Source organism: Tinamus guttatus, unplaced genomic scaffold (assembly GCF_059628265.1).
Source record: "Tinamus guttatus ecotype Peru unplaced genomic scaffold, ASM5962826v1 Tinamus_guttatus_pri_ptg000083l, whole genome shotgun sequence".
NCBI lineage: Eukaryota > Metazoa > Chordata > Aves > Tinamiformes > Tinamidae > Tinamus > Tinamus guttatus.
The window spans coordinates 4,652,696-4,667,560 of NW_028288617.1; the positions used below are offsets into that span (position 1 = coordinate 4,652,696).

General features: G+C 35.5%; 1 protein-coding gene across 1 annotated transcript in view; it reads left to right on the plus strand.

Annotated features, from left to right (window-relative positions):
* Positions 1–14,865, plus strand: part of PUDP (pseudouridine 5'-phosphatase) — a 65,208-nt gene that overhangs the window by 36,339 nt on the left and 14,004 nt on the right. Inside the window, exon 3 of the mRNA XM_088520248.1 lies at positions 2,388–2,617. Within this exon, the coding sequence (XP_088376374.1) occupies positions 2,388–2,617 (230 nt within the window). The remainder of the gene's footprint in view (positions 1–2,387; positions 2,618–14,865) is intronic.

The following is a 14,865-nucleotide window of genomic DNA, read 5'->3' on the forward strand; positions in this document are numbered from 1 at the left end:
GCTATGTGAGATTGATGTAGGGGTTGATGCTGGGGGCCAGAGGGAATGAGGCAAGACAGCAAATAGGTGGGATGGGGTAAGAATGTGGTTAAAGATGGGGGTTTAGGAAGCATCACACCTATGGGAAACAAAATAAAGCGTGTGTCACACACTCCTTTCTGGGGCTTTCTGCCTCTAACAATCCATCTTCTCTGCTGCCAGCATGAAATCTTTGAAACTTTCCAGCAGTTTGTGTCCTCTCATTCTTTAATGGTTGCACTAGTTGCAATGGAAGAAATCAACTAGCTGCTATTATCAGTTTTGATACATTAGCTATAGTGGCTTCATTGCACATGACAGATTTAAAGGTTCTGGAACTACTGGTGGCCTTGTGAAGGCAATGAGTTTTACAGCTTCTAGAAAAGTGAATGCCCAAAGTAAAGATATATGAAAATAGGATCATGTTATAATTTTAATTGACCCCTTATATGTATTATGAAATAAAACCTTAACTTTCTAATCTGCCGTTCTGACCATTATAGTATTTGAGTGCTTTGTAAAAATAGAATAACTTGTTTCAGTACATCTCTAGAGTAATTGAGAATAATACCTGTTGTGTAGCAGGCAGTGAAATTCAGAAGGCTAAAACTATGTGCTTTCTCATTATATGGCCAATTTGGGACTTAACATTTCAAGTGCTGTGGTTTAGCATGGTATACGTGCTCTTATATACTTACTGTATTTTGGAAAATTGAATTTAGCAATCTAGAAAATAAGGTACACATAATTGCTTCAAAACATTATATTAAAACCTGTTGCTGCTAACCAAAACAATATAATCACACAAGCACAGCTCTCTCCCAAGGCTAACTTGCCCTACTCCTTTGCTTTACTGTGGATCCTATGTATACCTTAAATTATCCCATGGGAATTCTGCGGCAGATGTCCTGCCACGGTGAATATGTGAGTGCAGGGTAAAGAACAGGAACAAGACAAGATGGAACAAAAAACTTAACTCTGGCATCTTTTTAAAACTTGTGACTTTAAGTTAAAAAGAAGTATAGTTTAAAGCAATGTAGGTGTCTGTGTCTCGTTATGTATATTATTATGGAATGTATTACCTTGGGAAGAAAAGAGAGGGAATTCTGTCCCCTTTAAACCTATTGCCAAAATGTAACAGGATTTCCTCACGCAGTACTAAGTTTTTGGTAGCCTGAGTTTCTGTCAATCATTACAAGCTGACCTTTTTGTTTTGTAAAATCAGCCTATTAAGGAAGGAATCATCTTTGTAGCTGTTTGTTTTCTTTTTGAATGAGAAGCAACGAAAAGAAGCAAAGTGTGTGCCGTATTGTTGCCCACTGACAGCATTTCCTGAGCAAGTTCGGAAAATCAAGACAAAAGTCAATTGGAAGGTTATCTGCCTGAAACTAATATCCTTTGCCCAGGAGAGTCTGTATTCATGCTAGAAAATAGAGCTGAAGTGATTTTACAGATATGGAGGGGTGTTCTCTTGTGAATTGGCAGAGAACAGACATCTATTCTCATTCTCTGCTAGACCTCGGTGGTTATTTTGTCTAGGAGAGGGTATCCTACATTGAGAGTGCCATAGTGGAAAAGGATCAAAACCTTTACATAGGAAGCTCCACGCTGGACGGCATAATGAAGTGTGTTTCCCTCTTACACAGGCTGCTGTGTTTTCACGGTTTTCTGCATTAACCTTCAATAGAAGACGGAATTACATTGAAGGTTTCTAACCATTAGGTTTGAGGTGTTCGTTTCTTTGGGTTCATAGCATCGGTAGACAAAGCTCTGGTATTAACAGCTGTGATTGACAGTTCCCCTTTTCTTCTCAATGTTACTTTCTGCGATAATTGCACAAGAGAGAATCTGAACTCTCTTAGGGACTGCTTGAGGCCAGCTGGATACCTGCTACAGAAATTGAAGACCATACCTCTCAGTGTGAAGAGGCTTTCTTTGATCTTGATTTTTCACTAGCAGAAGAATGGCTTCATGTATGCATTTATAAAAGAAAGCATTCCCCCCTGTATGCATTTCTCACACTTACAGGGAGTTTGAAAGGATAAACATGCATAATATTAGAGACTTTGCTTAATGAGTTTCTGGTGGGTGGACAGATGCAGTGATGTTGAACTCATTTTGCATATTTTGAGATAAGCACTATTTAATTCTAGAATACGCATGTACCTTGAGAAACATTTTTGGTGTGTGTGTGTGTGTGTGTGTGGAATGGAAATGTTTCAGAATTCTCTTCCACGCTGATGAAGAAAAGATGCTATGTTCGATCAGAGGAAATTGTTGGGATATTGCTAAATGTGTTATAGCATAATGTTAATAGAAATGTGTGTGCGTGTATTATATATATTATATAAAATATTTTTGTCTTGCAGGGGTTGATAAGTTGATCCGTCATTTACATAAACACAGGATACCCATTGCCGTTGCCACTAGCTCAGCTGAAGTGACATTTCAGATGAAAACATCCAGACACAAAGACTTCTTTGGTCTTTTTCATCATATTGTGTTGGGAGATGACCCTGAGGTGAAGCATGGCAAGCCACAGCCTGATTCATTTCTAGTTTGTGCAAAGAGATTTGATCCTCCTGCACCTCCAGAAAAGGTAAGGAGGGAACAAATTAGCTAAAAAGCTATCAATGAACTGTCCAGGCTACATTTAAGAAGTCATCAACCTGTTTTCAAAAATGTTTATTTTGCTGAAGCAAGAGGTCATCAGAAGTGTGATTTTTCCTTCACTATACCTACCATTTATAGTGCATTTATAGTACCATTTATTGCTCTTATTTACTGCAGGGTACTCTGCAGTAATAGCAAAATATAATAATTTCCACTCTGCATAAATCTAAAAGCTTTACTTGCCTAGTCAAGGTTTAGAGAAAATAATTTAAAAATGTTTATTTTTCATTCATTTGTGGCTGATTTACCTCTTAATTGTCTAAACACTAAAAATAACTTTTTTTTTATAAGAGGGCATATATTTTTTCTAAGCCGTCTCTTATACATTCTAAATCTCTGAGATAATTCCTGTTTTTTATTTAAAATCAGTTTGAGAAATCTTTCTGAAACAATAGTATTTTCTTTCTCTGTCTGATATACAACTTGCAAAACTTGGTTTTGGAATGGAAATTTGTAGGCAGACTATCTGAAAAATAAATTGACAGTTAAAGTAATATGTTCACATCTATTTAAGTTCCCTTTCTCCTTAGAATATATATATATATTGCTTCTTGTCTCTCCTGTGTGATTCAGAAGTTCTTAAGTTTTGGAGTTTCATTATTACATAAACTACACTGCATGCTATTTTTTTGAACAACAGCTTTAACTGGATTAGATTGCAATTATTATTTCCTTAATAGTACTGTCGAGAAAAAAAAGATATACAAATATATCTGGAATCATTAGCTAAGATCCTTCAGTATTCTGTACTTCTTCAAGTTCTGATCCTGAGTCTATGTGATATTTTTGTGGGCTAGGAATATGAAGTGATACAAGCTGGAGGCAGACTAACATACTGTGACACAGGGCGTTAGCCAAACTACTGATTTTCGGTTACTGTTTCATTCGGTACTGATTTCTTTTTGAATGCATCAGCTTTGTTTGGAAACTTGGCTATTCAAGGTGAGCAGTGAAATAAAGAAGAATATTTTGCTTATTTATCATGTGAACTTTGACTAGAGAAAAAAATATGCTTAAATATTTGTGCATAGAGTATGTAAAATCTGTGTTATGATTTATTTTAACTCTTGAGAAATTATGAAAGCGTGCTGTCACATTTCCTTGTCACCACTAGATATTCAGAAAGGAATCCTAAATTTGCATCATCATATTTCTGGAGATGGCTGCTAGGTGCACGTGTTAGGTTCTTGTGCAAGTAGGCTTTGTATGATATGTTCCAAATGTTGAGGCATCTGAGTAGCAAAACTGTAAATCTCAGCTTAGAGTCCACTGATTATAAATTTTGACTATGCTAATTTTCAATTTAGAGTAAATACTGGGAACAGAATATTTCGGGAGAGGGAGAATGGAGTTTGATTTGGTTTGGAGTTTGATTTTTGTTTGTTTTGTTTTGTGTATGGTCACATCTACAAAAGTCACAACTGTCACGGCATGGGGATTTAACACAAAGACCAATTTCCAACAGCAGCTATCCAAACAGTACAGGCAAAGCACCCTAAAACATTCATGACCAAACTGCAGATCAGTGATGGTATGCACTGTGTTGACTCCCAAGTGGTAAACTAACAGACTTACAGACTGAGAGTTCATGCAGAAAATCAGGAACATGCAAGTTTGCTGCAGTATATCAGGGTGTACAGGAAGCACCTGCATAAGCAGATCAAAGTATTTGGTATTCGGGCTCATGTATCTATGTATGTGATTTGGATGCCTTGCTTTCCATTAAACCTAGTCTGGTCCTTGCATTTCACACAAGTGACTGAAAGCCATATGAGGTTCTTCTTTGGACTTCTGTGTCCCCTTTAGGGCTGGAGATTGATTGATGTGCACCTAGATAGGACTTCCAGTTTAGCTTCCTACAAAAGCAGTCAGGTGCGCCCCAGAACTGCTCTGTGAAACAAACCATCATGTATCAACTGAGGACTGCCAGGAGGTTTGCTTCAAAACTTCACTACTGCACCAAATCCAAATATTAGGTAGCCCTAGGAGGTCAAATCCAGAACTTGACAAAAGTGTCATATCAGCCTCTAATTCTTGCTCTAGAGGCATACATTGCCTGTAGAGGCAGGCAGTTCTAAAATAATATAAAATGGATATGATGCCTATTTTAATTGTGCATCTTAAATGTTGATCCTTTTGATTTGCAGTATCTGGTGAACTAGGAACTTAGTAAGCATAAAGGTGGAACTCATCACCCTGAGGGAATTTGAAATCCAGCATAATGTGAATCCGGCATAAATCTTACTATCTCATGATCTATGGAGTTTCATAAGAACTTTCAGCACCAGTCATATATGCACTGTGATATAAGTAATGAGTAGATAAATCAGTGAAGCAAACAATAAGCAATTCAAACACTAGCAATTTTGTCTTAGCCTTAAATAATATTAAAAATTTGGGAGAAAGTATGTACCAATTCTTCTCTCAAATACGCAAATGCAACTCATGTCAAAACCAGCTGGAGAAACAATTTGTGTTGAGTCCTGCCATAATGTTTGAAACATTGTGTTCTTTTTATGTATTTTATTTAGGTAATTGAGGGAAAAAATTACAAAGCACATAATTTTTCCCTATATTTTATTGTTTTCCTGCCTTTACGTGATCATAATTTAGAAAGTAAGCTGTTCCTTATTTTTATAGGATTAGTTATGTAGTACTTTTTTTTTTTTTTTTTTTTTTTTTGCATAGGGAATTTCTCTTCCCTGGTGTGAAATGGATCCTTAAAAATGTTCTGCAAAGATAGAATTTAATTGATGACGTGTCTGTAAAATTTGATAACTTCAAGATAAATAAGGAAACAAAAGTGTTTTCACCATGTAGTATTGTTCCATTGGATTCTGAATTAAAGGGGTTAAATTATTTTTTAAAATGCTTTTGGAATTCATAAATATTATTTTAGAATATTAATCTTTGTTTTAAGGAGCGTGTTTTAAGAATTCAGAAAAAATTGTTCTGTGCATGTGTGTACATGTTTATATAAAATATGTATTATCGACTGTAACTTCTCAAATCTTGAATCAATTTTGCTTCATAGTGGCAAAAACATTATGTTGCTACAATACAGTTTTATCCCAGGGGATTTCAGCCATTTATATTTGAACACTTAAATACTTATTTCAAATATATTCAAATCAGTGGTATATACAGGTAAGTTAAATAATGACCTTCATGAGGATCTGGAGTGTCAAGGGCTTTCCAGTATTTTGGGATGTTTGCCTGCAACTTCTCAGTAAATGAAGGACCTCACTACTGGTGTCCTTTAAAAACAAGCAAATGCCATTTATATCCATTGTATAAAAGAAAACAAGGTTGCAGTAATGTGAATGTTCATAATTGTCTTATGAAGAATAAGTCTAATAAAATTAGTACAATCTTTATAATCTCTACTATTACATAAACGAATCTGTATAATCCATTGTAACTATTTTTAAAAAATCCAAGTGATTTTAAATTATTGCTTTAATTTAAAACTCTCTCTTTGCAGTTTCGTTCATTTCTAATTAATTAATGAACTCCACAGTTACGAGTAATCTCTGTACCAAGTCGACTGAGAGTTCATTAAAAATTTTTGGACTGAATAAATGACATTAGGATTTATCAGTCTCAGTGGACTTGAGAAAGAAAAGGAAGTTCAAAGATAAAGATTTTGGAGACATTTAGCTACAAAAGATGTTGCAAAAGAGTAATAGAAATTCAGGACATTGTGACCAGGGGATAATATTAGCTTATATTGTGCAAGGAAAATATAAGATGAAGGAGGCTGATTTGGCGCTTAGCATGAACATCATTATTGTGAGCATGTGTAAAACTGGTTGCCAAAACTTGATTGTTATTTCTAATCCTTCCCATGCATTTTTCTTTAAGTCTTTCTCCTCTCCTCTCCTTCACAACTTCATTTTAGTATGTGCGACATATGAACTTAAACGGTTTTCAGATAAGCAATTATTTTAGAGGTGTTTCTGTTATTCCTTATGTATACCTGGAGGTTGAATTTCTTGGGAGTACTTTAAATAAGGTACAGAAATTACAAAGGAATGAGCCACATTTTTAAGTCATTCACTGGCCCGTGAGTTGGAAGGCCTGTTGTTGGAATTGTGTATTTTAATCATCAAAAGTCCATTCCCTTCTATTTTGTAAATAAATTGGCTTCTAGCCTTTCCTAAATGTTTACAGTCAACAAATTAGACATTTTATTACAGAAATAATAAAAGCGTTATAATAAAAGCATTAAATGGAAAAGCACATAGACATTTTTCAACTTATATTTCAATTGTGTATCAATGGCCATGTTTACAACCTTGGCAGTGAATAGGCTAATTTTTCCTAGCTGAATTACTTTCTAAACAGATGCTGATACTATAAACAATTTTGATTTCCCTGTGCTCTGCTATTTTATCTGCTTGAACTCATCCTTTTTACCAGTCATTTTAGAATTGGTAGATAATCACCTTTCCAGGGGTATAGCCTTGATCACAGTGGTCATGTTACACCTGACTTTTAAAATGTTAGGCTGCAATCAGTGCCAAAGGGAAAGCAGAGTTTGTATGTAAAGAATAAATCACTTTATATGAGCAAGTACAAAATGTGCTACCACCTGCTTACTAAGTGAAGAGAGGGAAATGTTCCACCAATCTTCCTAGCTGCCAGTACGTTTTGTGGTAGATTGCAGTGGTTTGGCCATGCTTTTTTAGGAATAAAATAAAGTAAAATAAAATAAAATAAAATAAAATAAAATAAAATAAAATAAAATAATTAGTAAGCTTTGCTGGCATAGCACTGGAATTCCTTCTATTATGGGGCAACTTGACATAGTAAATAGTTAAGCTTTAAAATCTTTTATTGCTGTTGAGGACAAGCTACTGACTGCAAGTAGACATTGGAGAAATTTAAAGGAATGACCATTTGTTTGTTACACCCTATGAGCATTCCCCCAAGAACTGTGGAATCATCTCATTCTTTCTTTTATAATCTTCTCACACTTTTTTTTTTTTTTTTTTTAACTGTTATAATGTTACCCTGGTGGAAATAAATTCAAAGCCTGATGCCTATTAATAAATAAATGAAGCAATAAACCCAATGTACAATTTTCGATGTTGAGTATCAGCAAAACTTTAGCTATAATGCTTTACCTATCTACACATTTTGGTGTCACAAAGGAAGACAATTTAAAGTAAATAGGTATTGAGCAGCATAGTGTTTTGTGTGGTAGCTCCCATTTTGAAGTACTTCCAGAAGCTTGGGATCGCAGCAGCTTTGTGGATGGAGTTTTTTTAGGATACAGTGCTGAACAGCTTGGTAGCTGAATCCTGTACCAGCCTCAGCTGCTAAATAGTCTGAGCGTGGCCCTTCCTTGTGCCTGCCAGGCCAGACGGCAGAGTCTGTGACTGTGGACAGGGATACAGGGGAAGGAATGCTGGATGCTTGACCACACGTAGCAGTGGAAAACTCCCAAAGACGCCCTGCAAACATACTTCTTTTCCCTAAATACAGAACAAGTCTTTATTTTATACGTACAAGGTAATTAAAAGAAAGGGGGAGCTGTAAAGTTTCTGTCACTTATCATGCTCTCAGATGACAAGCCTTCTCCTGGGGCACGCGTGTTCATGGACAGACACACCATGCCAGCAGTGTTTATTATATATTTGTGGAAGAAAAATGAGATGTTGCATGGCTTGAAAGTAATTTAACTTTTAAGTGTTCCAGACATTGCCCTTGTTACTGCACTGCATGTTTATTTATGGATGTATTTGTCTTGCAGAGTTGAAAATGTCATTCAAACTCTATAGAAAAAATAACCTGGTCAAGGTTTGTTTTTGCTTTGAGTGCCTGGTTAGAAGAAGAAAGAGGGATTACCATTGGTTCTTAGTCTTTGAGGCATCCTAGGCTGGGGAGGAGGAAAGACTGCTTTGTTTTTTTCTTTTTCTTTTTTTTTTTTTTTTGCTTGCTTGCTTGCTTGCATTTATCTTGATAATGTATCAAGTAGCTGCTAAGGGGCATGATGAAATGTGATGCAGAATAATAAATTATGTTCTGCAGCCTTCTTTGCTTCTACGTGAGGTGAGTGTGCAAGCACAGAGAGACTGATGCACCTCCGGATTCTAAAAACATTATATACAGATTAGCAGGTCACTGGAGATGTGTTGTGAATTGTTTTAGGGAACTCATTCTGGGTATTGTCGCATACTAATTATGCATGGTAAGTAGCAAAAAAGAGGAGGGGAAACCCTCCTTTTCTGATAAATTGCTCACTGAATTATCCTTTCTTTTAAGACCTTGAGCCTTTTTTTGGAGATGTCAAACAGAGCAATCGTTGAAAAATTAGCTCTTAATTAATAGGAATTTTCACACACAAAAAAATATTTTTTATTGTCTTTTGTGTTATAGCAAGCATGAATAAATCCTCTTTGAAGAACATCTAGTGTACTGATCCTCTCTGTATCTCCACTGCTTTTGTAATCACCCCGGGGCTTCTTGAAACGCTGCTTTTTTTCACAGTCTCAAAACAGAGAGCAAAGACTAAAACAAGAGATTGCATCATTAGCAGCATTTTCTGTTTGTAGCCTATTATCATAGAGAGACCCCCTGGAAACCTTTGAAAGGGGGGCGGGGTGGTGGTGTTTATTTCTTTCCTTTTTGTTCTTTTGAGTTACTGCCTTCCTGGTTCTGGAGATTGGGTAGGTATTTTTCACAGAGCTAGCATTCGAGGCAGGATTCTGTTTATTGTGTTATCCAGTAAAAAGTCTGTGTTTCTTGGCATGGTTGCAGAAAAGCTACATATAGGACCATCAATTATCACTGACATTATTTATAGTCTAAACAGGGCAAGGTATTTTGTTCAGGTTGATTGCTGTATTGTGCAGAAAGTGCACTTAAAAGATCATTACAAAATGTACCCCACAAAGCAATATGTTTGGGAATTTTCTTTTATCATTATTGCTATTATTGTGATAGACTAGCATAGAAAAGACCTTGTAACCCACAGAAAAATTGAAGAAGTGACAGCTCTATTTGCTAAAAAAAAAAAAAAAGAAAAGAAAATGCTGAACATTTCCCATCCAGCATCTCTTTATCTTAGAATAATAGCATGATTCAAAGCCAAGAAAGAAGTGGTTTAAGTTAGCCTCAGTAAGGCTGAAGTGATCCTGATTTGAAGTAGCAAGCATGTAGTAATAGCTAGTGATGGCAGAAATGCTATTTTATCAAAGATATCTTTTCTTTTTTTGTCAGTTAAAATAAATGAAGAATATAAAAATCGTTCATGCTTGGTTTTGATGTCCATCTTATTCACTACAATCTCTGACAATGGCTAATACCAGATTTTTAAGAATCCCTTATTAGATAGAGGGGGTTAATTTATGCCCTTAAATTACTTCAGTATCTTATCCAGAAGACTAGTTTTTTTTTAAAAAAAAAAAGAAAAAAACCTCTTAGTACAAATTTCATAATATTTGTTTTTTTCTTGATACTGATGACTTCGTAGGATAATGAGCTTATATATATATATTGCATATGTTCTGAATTTCTCATGTTTTAAATTTCTTAAATTTCACCATTTTTATGTTCTGAGATACACAAGAAACAAACTGCCACCAAGTGTGTTCTACCTCCTTTTTATCACATTCTTTTTTATTCCTTTCTCCTTAAGTAAACTTTTTCCAGATTTTTCAGACTCTCACTATATGAGACAGAAACGTTTGTTGTTTTTTTTGTATGCTCTTTTCGTAATCACTTTGATTGCATTTTGTCAGACATTCATTATTGAAAAAAAATTAAGACACGATTTTTTTTGTGGCCTACAGTATTCTATATAAGACTATATTATATATTTCTATGAATGTATACAACGTGAACCGTATTATTTTCTTGTCTTGTAGCATCTTGTGTGTTTGTTGTTTTTGTCTTGTACATCAAGTACTGATTTTCACTGAGCTGTGAGCTAGTACTTAAACCAAATGATTACAAGATGCACAAGTAATTCATTTTTTTCCAGCTAATGTGTATTACTTACATTTACTGACCATTGCATTTCATTTACCACTTCACTGCACAGAAGACTGAGTTACCACTTTGCTACTTATAGGCCTTTCTTAGCCAGCTAACCTACATAACTTTGTGTCATCAGCAGATCCTAGCAAGTATACATATAAGGCTTACTAGTCAATAATTCCCTGGGTAGCACTAGGACCTTTTTAAAATGCTTCTACAACTACCTTCTAAGACAGTTGCATTTTAATGAGAAATGTTTTTTAATTTTTAGTAACTCCTTCACTTCATACTTGCTTCAAAGCCTCAGGGCCTTGCTGCATGGCTAATAACCAGCTGATGAGGTTTCAGCCATTTCTGAAAATGTCTTCCATTGCAGAAAATGCCTTCCTCCATTAGGAAATTGGCCTCTTCCTCCAAAACAGGTCTGTGGTCACAATGATCCATTCAGTTGCTGTTACCTCAAAATATTACTGATTCCAAAAAGTGCCATGGGGAAAAAATATAATAGTATGTAATTTATCTTATTGCTCTCTACTTGCAATAATGTAATTATCTCAAGAGAATGCCAACAAAACTTTTTATTCTATGAAGAATGATCATGTATTTTAGCTTGAATGCTTTTGCAGTTTTAAGATAAGCTACAATATATCCTTTGAAGACTCTGCTTCCAGTGGCAGTTTTTAATTGCTCAGGCATAAAATTTTCAAGGAAAGATGGGTGGGAGGCAGCAAAAGAAAAACAGTACTTGCATGTGGGTTTCTTACCGTTCTCCCTCAGAAAATAGTTACCTTTTCTAATTGCACTAATAACTGCTGTAACACTAATCTGATAATTTTTATGGAGAGTGTGAGCAGGTGGAGCAGGAGTTTTAAAAGGAAGGTGTTTGAATTAGGAAGCTTGGTGTCTCGGAATCAGGTGTCTGACAAGCCAGAAGGATACTATGCCATACTATGACCATTGCTAGACCTGGGAATGCTTCCAAGCTTCCCATTTTTCTGTGTGCATTCTGCCCAATCACTGATTCTTTACTTTGCACTATTCATTGTGTACATCATTTTGATATAAGCTGAACGAGAGTCATGGAACTGGGTCTGATCAATTAGCAGAATAATATGGTATATGCTTAATCTTGTAAGATTTTAAGAGTACAAATAGAGCTCGTGGAAGCTAAGTGCTTTGTTTTTCTGCTGATTGGTGTCCGTTTAATGAACTTTATGCCTTTATAATTAAACGAGTTTAAGAAGAAGAAGACAGACAAGTATCATCCCTCAATTTTCCACAGGATTAAGGAGTTAAGAGAGGTCATTTTTGATAGAATTAGGAACTGAATCAGCCAGCTCTGCGTTAGCTTTCAGCTGTGTTCTCTACTGCACTGGTCTTTCAAGGAGCAAAAGTGGTTTAAACAAGACAAATTTCAGTTAATAGCTTCAGCAACAAGAAGGGGAGGAAGAAGAAAATATACCAGTGATTCCTGAAAGAGTGTATTTTTTTTAAGATACTTCAAAAGAAGGGTGAAGAGTGTCTGCATGGAGATTGTGCAAAGCACCAGAGGTCAGCATGATATAAGACACACACTTTAAAGTGGGAGAAGGAGATAAAGAACGCAATTAAGTGAAAGGATAGAGGATGCCTAGGGAGTAGAAGGAAATAAAAGCAAGCCATACAGTAATTGTGGGTAAGTTAATATAGGGTCTTGAAGGTGAAAATGAAAAACTTGAATTTGTGACTGCATTAAACTAATCTATATAACTTCATTATAAATTGTGAAGAGTTAATAGTGCACAGGATCCCATTTGTTCTTAATGCTTTCCCAACCATTTTTTAGGGAGTGTAGATGAAGAGTCAGGAAACAGTACATTAAGTTAATGACGTATGTACTAAAATAGTAAAAGCATTAACGTGTTTGAGGGTAAGCATTCCATCTCTTCAGGATTGGTGGATGGTGTGGCAGGGCTCATATCACAGCAAAAAACTCAAACATTTAGGAGGATGTTACATGTCTAAATTTAAAATCCTGTGAAGATAGATAGTAGAAATTTGAGTCAACCACAAATGTGTGCTTTGACATGTCTTCCTCAAAGCAAAGAGGTTTTCCTTAGGAGAACTGGTGCTGGAGTTTCATCCTCTATTGTGTCTGGCATTAAATAGTAATTCTAAGGCATTTGGACAATCTATTACGGTCTGTGTCTCTCTCCGGTTGTTTGATTTTTCTTACAATCAGGTGAAGAGCAACTGTGCTTGAAAGATGATGATTTACTTTGAGTAAGCTAATGAAAGACTGTTTTACTGATATTTTGTTGTGAGCCTAATTGTTATGTTGTTTTACAACTACTCTTTATGACTTAAATTTCCTTAATATGGTGAATATTATGTGTAATATCTATTGTTTCTCTGATGTTTTGGGGACTGTTTTCGTTTTAATAATGCAATATTTATGAAAGATGAATATAAGTTAAAATATTCAATAAGTGATCTTTTTTTTTTTTTTAGAAAAGGCATTCAATATAATTTCTCACAGAAATTTGGAAAAAGGCCCATTCTTTGAAGGAACTAGTCAATCTCACCAGCTTTTACAGTACTTTTAATAAAACTGTGAACTGAGTCCTTAGCTCCCCTGTCTGAGTTGAGTATGTGATCTGGGTTTGTGTAAAGTGATTACTAGTAAGAGCTTTGGGCTCAATGTCACTGAGAAATCCATCACAGAATGCTGTATTTTAATAAAAGGATTTCAGTTTCTCTGCAGTACGAAGACATAATAATACTTGTGACATGCTGTGCTCTATTGCTTTAGGATCAGGCTGAACGTTGGAGCAGCAGCAGCATGGAAAAGAAAGTAAAAATAACATGTTTAAATTGAGTCTCACTTTTCTCTTTTCTTTTATTGTTGTTTTCTATATATAGTGTATGGTGTGCAAGTCCCCAGTCTTGCAAAAACCTCTGAAAGAAACTACTGGTCCTGCCTGTTAGGAATCAAGCAGCATGTTATGCATAAATTTGAACAGAATTAGATAGATTATAAGAAAAATTTGCCACAATATGCAGCAACTCATTTCTAGAAATGCATTTTCCATCCCTAAAAGAGAAACTTGATGGCTAGTTCATGCTCTTTGGGTATCTTAGTCCTTCTATTTTAGTCTGTTAATAAATATCTTCCTTCCAAAATACCTTCCTTTGTCAGAGCCATTTAAGTTTACCAGGCTAGTTTCCTTGCAGGTCATAGGGTTTGATCTACAGTATCTTCTTCCCATTTTTTTAATGCAGCTCTTTTGAAACAAATCTGCCTTGATTGGCTTCTGGCAACATCCTGTTTGTCTTACTATTTTCCCTATCCCCTGAGTCAGGAAGTAGGATGTGCTTATAGTCTAGGCATAGACTAAGGGATCAAGAGATGTCTAAAATGAATATTGCTTATGTTGTCATAGAATCATCATCTTTTATGGTAGAGCTATGCTAGAAAAATCTTTCAGTTCTTTAAATATTTATCGATTTTTTTTCCACTGTATTGCAGAGATTCCAGGAAATGAAGTGTACAAGAAAGAAAACATTTCCCTACACTCAGGGCTTCTTTTAGATGTTAATTGATTGAACAGTAGATATGAAAGACCATTATCCACTGTACCAATATTATTTGAGGAATTATTTTAATGCTTTGAGGGATTAGAAAGTGAAGCAAAGGGATGCTTAAGGTTACTGAATACATTATGTTTTACTCTTCCATAAAAGAAAAGTAAAGTATCTCAAAGTATCTAGTCCAACCCCCCTAATAGTAAGTCGATATTGAATTCAAATCAGATTGCTCAGGGTTTTGTCTTGCCAGGTCTTAAAAACCTCCAAGGATGGAGACTTCATGAATTCTTTGGGCAACCAATTCCAGTGCTTAACCACCCTTGTCGTGATGTTTTTTTATTTCTTAAATCTCATCAGAGCATCTCTTGTTTTAAGTTTATGACCATTTTCACATGTTTCTGCTGCACACCTTGATAAAGAGCCTGGCTACCAATTCTCAGTAACCTCTTTGGAGGTATTGGGCATCTACTATTAGCTTTTCCTGAAGCCTTCCATCTTCTGGGCTGAACAAGCCTAGTTCCCTTGGCATCTCCTCATAAGGTACATGCTTCAGCCCTCACTTATTGGCTCGCAACTGCACTTCAAGTTCACTAATGTCCTTCTGTTTTCTTCTTTCCTTAT